The following is an 8,721-nucleotide window of genomic DNA, read 5'->3' on the forward strand; positions in this document are numbered from 1 at the left end:
CTTTACAATCACTTACGATCACTTGTTGGAATTTAAATGATTTTAAAATTATGGATTTAAAATATTATTTTATTTTATAAAAAGTGTGTTGGAGTGTTGAGTTTTTTCCTAATAGACACCTAAATAGCCAATGAGAGTGTCTTACCAAAAAAATAAATAAATAAATAACCAATGAATGTGCCTATTGGAAGTCTTGTTTGAATGGCTAACAAACAAGATTTGTGGGAAACGACATGTTTTAGAGGCATATCTTTTGGAGACATCTCTTAATAGTGTCTCTTCCTCTCCTATATAAAGAAAGGAGGTCTTGCATATTTCTCTAACATAGTTTTGAAACAGTTTTCCTCTCTATCGTAGTGAGTCTTGTCAATGAATTAATGAGTATTACTTTTGGATACTCTGTATTGTAATCACACTTGGGGTGCTGTCATTTTTTATTGGAGTTGTTTTATCTTGGAGATAAAAACATAAGGTCAACCCAATTGGCACATATTCGGGGCGTTCAAATACTTTAAGAAAAGTACATTAGTACGATTCAACTCAAAGTACAGGTTTGATGATTCATTTGGTGATTCAAGTGATACAAAGGATGATATTGGTGCTATCAATCCCTTCTCCAATCTCTATGAGGATATTTCGGTGAAATACAAGTTGCCATACAAAACAGATAAGTCTTATACTTCTGCCATTTTGTTATTTTTCTAACAATCTTAAAGGTATTTGAATCAAGTATGAGACTAATGTTCGTCCTGTTGAATTGCATAATTATTTGTAATTCTGATTTCGCAAGTGATAGCAGCTAGTTCTGTCATACCGGTCCACTGTGGGTCCTTTCTCTCCACATGTCATAGCCATCGTTTTGGAAATATGAGTATATAATTTTTGGGAAGCAGTTTTCTGTATAGGAGTGTGGCCTACGCTCGCACTCCCATGTGTCTATCTCTCTCCTCATTAAAACAAGGGGGTAGAGGTGTCTTTTCATATGGGGGAGGAGAGAGATAGACTCATGAGAGTGCTGGCGTAGATCACACTCCCAGACTTAGATGTTTTTCCCATAATTTTTTTATAACTTAATTGAAGGATATTTTTGATGATCCAGTAATGAATCACCATGACATTTGCGTCCCACAAATGATACAAGGGTATCGGTTAGGTAAGCCTTTAGTAAAAAAGTTGTACCCCTTACATCATACGTGCCTTGTTGATAAGGAGAATCCAATATTATATGGATTGGAGTTGGAGAGCCTGTTAATGGGCCATGGCAATGAGAAAATTTAAAACCGTAAGCACTAAAAAGGTGTGGTTAATTTTTTTTAATAGTCTATTCAAAAGGGTAACATCCAATCGGTAAATGACTCCACCCATATGAAAATATGAAAGGATGTGGTCTGTATCTTGTCCAAGAGAGAGTACGTGGACAATATGCCTTTATTTTTGTTTTTGGTTGCCTAATTATATATTGAATATTTAGTTCGGTGGTGTTTTAGTTTTGAATGATTTAAAAATATATATATATTTATAGCAATGATTGCACCATTTCAAAACTCTATTACACCAGTTGATTGCATCTTATTTGGTAACTGAAATATGTATATATGGTGGTGAATTGTTTTCCACTTGGGGATATGGTCTGCCTGGTTTGAGGAACTATTGTATTTTTACTTGAAAGTTTGTCTCTCTTTGTAACGAAGAGACGTTGGAGAAGTCCACTTTGTCCAAGAGGATTGAATAATGAAAGGGACCGTTTGACATCTTAGTCTAATGGGACCCAATGATTGCTCCTCCCCTTGGCTGTTACACCCTTCCATATCCATGAGTTGCAACGGTTTGTAGTGGCACCTCATCTCTAACTGGTTTTGTCATTCTCTTACGAAAGGCTGACGCAGACTTTGGACCATTTCAATGGACTGATTCCATATTAGGCATTACAAAGGCTTGATCATTTGGCTTGATCGGTTGGATTAGATCAATTATTTTCTTCATTTTGATTTTTTATAATCTTGATATTATGTTACATCTACCGATTCTATATGTCATGATTGTATTGAATGTCTAGTTCTTATATTTGATGGCGACCATATTTTTTGGCTGAAATTATTAACTAGTAAAAGCCGTGTGACCATATTGACAAACCTAATTGATTGTCCATTAAGACAAATGGTAATAAAGTTACATGGGTTATGCAAGTGGGTTTGGTCTTTTCTTTACTATTGCATGGAAGTGCTTTCAATTGTGATCAATCAGATTTTTTAGAGAAATTCAAAATGTGGCAACCGTTGCAAATCAAATTATTTTATTTTATAAAAGGTTGCAACGGTTCGTGACCATTGTGGGTGTTGTTTGAATCAAACCTTGTGTTCCTGAGGGACTATTGTATCGTCCACTAAAGGTCCTAACTCATTTTTATAGAATGGGTCGTAACCATGGCTTTTGCATGAAACATGATTGATTAACATGTTGTTTACACCTTTCATGATTTGGGTGGAGTTCATGTATATTATTTGGTTTTTAATGGTTTGGGTATGAGGTGAGACCTATATTTTGAGAATAGGTTGAAGACCCAGTTATAAATTTAGATAATTTGAATGTTGATTTGTCCGGTGGATTTATCGGTAAATCAAGTAAAGCCAAGTGACCGTATTTGTTGATCAATTCGGTTGTTGATAAAGACAAGTGACATTATATGCATATTGGTCGGATGATTATTTCATCGGTATTTGTGCATATAATTATAAAATTACATGGGACCATGAATTTTATTTGAATGCCATACTATATTTGATATGCCAGTAAAGTTACATGGGTAAGTTAGTACGGAAGTGTGGGAGTTACAATTTTCTTACAATGTCATTATCATATTATTTTGGCTTGTATCTCTGAATGTGATAAACCCAAAATGTAAAGGTTATTATGAGAATGCATATATTTACATATTGAGTCTCTTCTTAAGAGATAAATAAAACCAAGTAGAATGATTAATCTCTATTTGAAAATTGAATCTAACAGATATGTTTAGATTTGATTATGTAAATATATGAAACATTATCTTAGTTCAAAGGTAGCATATACTAACATGTTTAGTGTTTGATTCATGGAATCAATAATATAAGCCTAAGTTATAGGTTCCACCATGGTTTTATTTTTAGGAAAAATTACATTGTCACCTCCTGAGGTTTGTATTAAATACAGAGCAATCCCCTGTGTTTCTAAATTATACAACCACACCCCCTGAGGTTTGGTTAGTTGTTACAAACAGCCCCAGTCTATTATATCATTCCCGTTAAGTGATACTGTGTTGGTAATTCATGATTTAAAATGACTAATATACCCCTAATTCTCAATTTTTTTTCTTTTTATTAATTTTACCCTTGAAACAAACTTAATGGGACCCACCATCCCTCCTCCTCCTCCTTCTTCTTCTTCTTCTTCTTCTCTGCAACCCCACTGGCCCCACCACCTGCTGCAACCCAATCCCACCCGTCCTACCCCCCTACAACCTAACAACACCACACCCCACCCTCCCTAATGATCAATTCAACTAACTACTACTATTGGTAGCAGAAGTAATGTAGTCCTAGGTAGGAGTAATCCCACTAGGAACCAGGGTAATAGGATCTCTTAACAAGGTGGCCGATTGGGATAGCTTAGGCTAATTAGGCGAGAATTAGGGTTATGGTTAGGGTTTCAACTTAGGTTTTATTTGGTAATGATGTGCAGAATTTTATGAGTCTAATGGTATAAGTTGGATCAAATTTGGTTGAGGTTGGAATTCTAGGGTTTTGGGTAGGATGCCTTATGAAAATGGACTTTTGTAAGATCTAGGATTTAGGGGCAGATTTTAGGAAAGAGGTTTATAGGGTATTAATGGGCAGGTCTAGGGGTTATTTTGGTATAAAGAAGTTAGGGTTTGGATGAGTTACAAAATTCTGCAATTTAGGGCGGAATTGGATTTTGGGTTTTAGGGTTCTAATGGATCTATGGATTAATGGAAGGGGTGATAATAGGAGTAGATGGAGCTTAGGTTATAGGATTAGAAGAAGAAGGTTAAATGCTGAATTGATAAACTACTTACTTGAAAGATTAAATCTTCAATGGTAGACTTTGAAGAACTAGAAGAAGGACCTCCGATCTACAAGATGCAAGGAGTCGATCGGAGTCCACCAATCCCTTCACCTTGATATTACCCACAAGGTAGCCTTGATATTACTCACAAGGTTCACTCAACAGAGCAAAGCAACAGTTACTATGGAGAAACAAAAGCTTTTCATTAATCAAATTCGTGTCCAAGGCTTTGCCCTTACAACCTTATATAAAATACTTAAAAATAGACTTCTACTCTAAAAAGGAAAGGCCTAACCCAATCCCTAACCTATTAGATAACTTAAACCGAAGGAAACTAAAATAGACTCAAAATAGAGTCCTAATGACTTAAAAAACAACTTAAACTACTTAAAATAAAGAAGATTCCCTAGTAGCCAATAGGATATAAGAACCTCTTAGCCAATAGGATCACTTCACTTAAATTAGACCAATTGAACCAATTGGATGCAACCAATTTAAACCGGTTCAATTAAAAACACAAAATAAAAACTAAGTATTGGGCTAATCCCGTATGCAACCTATATACCTACCCCGGACCCACTAAAGTGGCCTAATACATAGAAAACCCTTGGGAACAAAGGCCCAACATATATATATCCCAACCCTACACTTATTCCCAATGAAACAAGCCCTTTTGGATGATGAATCTGCATCAAGAAGACTCAAAGTCTCTGCGAAAGTGACAACCCATGATTCAAATTAAACATTAATACAGGGGACTAGTGAAAGAGTGGAAACTCAAAAGGCCATGTCCGTCAGTCGGACACCGCGAATGTACGGCTTCCAGTCGCCACAGCCTTGTGAAGATCATCCATTCCAACTCTGGAACATGTGAACACGAATCTCTGCATCCGGTTCCCTTCATTCGCCATGGAATTCACTCTGTATCCCCATTGGCAGATCCCTTCTTTCAATTCGCAGAAGAATATTTGCTCTGGATTCCAAGGATCGTAGATGTAAATGGAACCATCTTCCACCGACGCACGCATGGTCGAGAGCGACGAGTTTCCGTTCCCCATCTTCTCCACCATCTCCAACGGCATTTCCCCGATCGGCCTACACTCATAGCTGTCATGATCCACTTCCCAGAGCCCTAGTCCGTGCAAGTCCTCAGGTTCCCCCATTAGCCCCACCAGAACCAGCCGATCGTCGACGAATCCGATGATGGAGTGAGTCACAACCACAGCCACAACCATAGGTGGATTAATCTTGTTGGGATTCGAAATCTGTAGGTTCAGATTAAAGGTGTCTCCCCATGTCTTGGTTTTAGCATCGAAGGAGCAGATCAGACAGGAACGCTTCTCCAGCAGGTAGAGTTTGCGGTCGATGGTGGCGGTGGAGATCCAAGTGCTAGTGGCAGAGTCCTTGAACAACGATGGCATGGATTGACACCTATCCCATCTCCCAGAGTCAATGTCGTACATTTCGACGACGAGTGGGTCATCGATGAAGTCACAAGTGCCACCGACGACAAGGACACGGGAGTCGAGGCGTGTGACGATGGGGTTGTGTGGCGCTTTCACATGGTGCCAATTTAAGTGGAAGGGATCGAAGGAGAAAGAGAATCTGGTGGAGTGGGACAAAGGTTGCAGCGGTGGTGGGGTGGTGGTTGAAGAAGAACAAGAAAGAAGAAGAAGAAGAAATAGTGGTGGGTCCCACTTTTTATGTTAGAAAAATAAAAAATTAGAATAAGATTATTTTAATTGAAGGGCAGAGTTGGTATTAAAATGTATTATTTAACACCGTTCACTCACCGTCCACTCAAGATGTCTGATTGTATATTTTAGAAACACAAGGGGTCGTTCTGTATTTTATATAAACCTCAGGGGGTGGCACTATAATTTTCCCTTATTTTTATGGCTTTATAAGAAAGTCGGATCTGGAGCCATAAGACAATGAATATAAATGATGTATATATATATATGGTGATGACCAAAGTCAAATTGTGTCACGAAATACAAAAGGCATGGTCAGTAGAGAAATAAAGACTAATATGTCTACGTTACATATATTTGGTGAGGCTAAGAAAGGTAGCGTTATCAGCTCAATAGTCAGGATAAAAATGACTAATACTATTATATAGCCTCTGACCACTATTGTGGTATACATCTAAAGGAATGAGCACGTAAGGCTTGCATCATAGGTCATGTGATTGACACCTAAGCTATGTGAAGAGGAACAATCTTGAATTAGGTTCAAAGGATACAAAAAACGAAGTCACTAGGAACCTGTTTAGTACTACTAAATGTTTGTTTATTCTGGTTAGATGGAAAAATAGTACTACCACAACGAAAGGATGATGAGTTTGACTCTTAATTAGCTGAATCCTATGAAATGTAGAGATGTGTTAACTGTGGTGCACATTAGCTGACCTAAGTGAATGTAAGAGGTGGCCACTTGCCGGTAAGAGTTTTTAAAAGACGGACTTTTTTAACATTCATAAGATCAAGATAGGGGACAAAGCCATATAATGTCCAATTTTATAATTAAGACGAGGTCTCTAACGTCGACTAATAGGATATGGTGGTAAGCTAGCCAGCTACACAGATGAGAAAAAGTTCAAGAAGTCTGACTTCACCCGTACTCTGTAGCATAAGTCATCAGACCTACTGTAGGTTCACGTTCGAAAGACACCTCCAACAATGTGTCCTACAATGTCTAAATTTACTCAATAGTTCGGTGTTTTGTTTTATCGATATTTTGAATCGGTGGAAGATTGTTTGAATTTTAAATGATTTTAAAATTATGGATTCAAAATATTATTTCATTGAGAAAATTACTTGGACACCCCCTGTACTATGGCCATTTTGCTTACGATTACCAACGTTTGAAACAATTACTTGACACCTCCCGAAACCTGACGGTGTTAGTCTGCTGTTAGTGTTTAAATGAAAATATCAATTTTACCCTTATGAGTTATTTAACTTAAACTTATGAAGTTAAATGACCAACTTACCCTCCTTCTTCTTCTCCTTCTTCTCCTTCTTTCTTCTTTAACTTTTTCTTCTTCTTTCTGCAACTACAGTTCAACTGCAGAGGGAGGACCAAACCTCACCACCGTCACCATCAACGCATGATGGGTACATCGGGAGGAATTCTTGGTTTCTCTCCCTCTCTACTCTTCTTCTTCTTCTTCTCTTTTTTTTTTTCAATCGGTGGAACCCTAGAGGGAGTAGGTGTGGAGTAATAATCTCAGTTCATCTCATAGCAATAATCCACTTATGCAGCAATAATCTCAGTCCATTTGTAGAAGTCAAAATTTTCAATCGGTGGAACCCAATAGTCCATCTATAAAGGTCAATCGATGTACACCATTTGCAGCAATAATCTTAGAATGGATAAAATCAAACTGCCATACTATCTTCAGCCTGTGATACCAAATACTTCAAGCTCAAATAATCCACTTATGCTGATAGTAATGGGGAATTAATCTAGAAGCATCTCAATTGAATGATAATAAAATAATATTCTTCCAAATCAGAACCATGAGGGCAGCGAAAATACTTAATACGAAATCAAGTTTTTACCTCTATGAACAGAGGAACAAGCAGCGAGATCTCAAATTAAAATTTTTTTTTTGTACTTGAATCGGCCATGAAAGAGATTTATTAGGGTTTAAATCTGAAATCGATTAAAGGTTTTGGGTTATTTTGATTTGAAATTTGTTTTAAGAAAAGAGATTTTTTTTTTAAATCGATTAGGGTTTGAATCTGAAATTGGGTTGTAGGAAGGAGGAAGAGGGTAAAAGGGTCACTTCACTACCCTTTAAGGGTAGTTTAGGCATTACAAAAAATTTAATCAATGACATCATCACTAAACTAACGAACAAGACTTACTTGAAAGAAATGGTAAACTTCAGGGGGTGTTCAAGTAATTGTTTCAAACGTTAGGGAGACTAAGTAATTAGGCCATAGTACAGGGGGTGTCCAAGTAATTTTCTCTATTTTATTTTATAAAAAGTGTGTTGGAAGGTTGAGTCTTTTCCTAATAGACACCTAAATAGCAAATAAGTGTGTCTATTGGAAATCTTGTTTGAATGGCTAACAAACAAGACTTGTGGGAAATGACATGTTTTAGAGGCATATCTTTTGGAGAAACCTCTTAGTAGTGTTTCTTCCTCTCCTATATAAAGAGAGGAGGTCTTGCCTATTTCTCTAACATGGTTTTGAAACAGTTTTTCTCTCTATCATAGTGAGTCTTGTCAATGAACTAGTGAGTATTACTTTTGGATACTCCGTATTGTAATCACACTTGGGGTACTATCATTTATGATTGGAGTTGTTTTATCTTGAAGGTGAGAACGTAAGGTCAACCCGGTTGGCACATATTCGGGACGTTCAAATACCTTAAGGAAAGTATGTTAGTACAACACAACTCAAAGTACAGGTTTGATGATTCATTTGGTGACTCAAGTGATACAAATGATGATATTGGTGCTATCAATCCCTTCTCTAATTTCTATGAAGGTATTTTGGTGAAATACAAGTTGTCATACAAAACAGACAAGTCTTATGCTTCTGCCCATTTTGTTATTTTTCTAACATCACTAACAATTGTTACCCACTCTGTGACTAATTACTACACCACTGGCAACTCATTTGTGCATAGTGGGTATGATTT

At 37.0% G+C, this 8,721-nt stretch overlaps 1 protein-coding gene across 1 annotated transcript; it reads right to left on the reverse strand.

The window, feature by feature from the left end:
* Window positions 1–4,856: 4,856 nt before the first annotated feature.
* Window positions 4,857–5,525, reverse strand: LOC122655113 (F-box/kelch-repeat protein At1g23390-like). The gene has a single exon (XM_043849349.1). The coding sequence runs from the start codon at window positions 5,523–5,525 to the stop codon at window positions 4,857–4,859; it is 669 nt and encodes a 222-aa protein (XP_043705284.1).
* Between the last annotated feature and the right edge of the window lie 3,196 nt (window positions 5,526–8,721).

This window comes from Telopea speciosissima, chromosome 3 (assembly GCF_018873765.1).
Source record: "Telopea speciosissima isolate NSW1024214 ecotype Mountain lineage chromosome 3, Tspe_v1, whole genome shotgun sequence".
Taxonomy (NCBI): domain Eukaryota; kingdom Viridiplantae; phylum Streptophyta; class Magnoliopsida; order Proteales; family Proteaceae; genus Telopea; species Telopea speciosissima.

Excerpts from the sequence above, each read along its gene's own strand:
- LOC122655113 (XM_043849349.1), bottom strand. The coding sequence starts at position 5,525 with ATGTACGACATTGACTCTGGGAGATGGGATAGGTGTCAATCCATGCCA.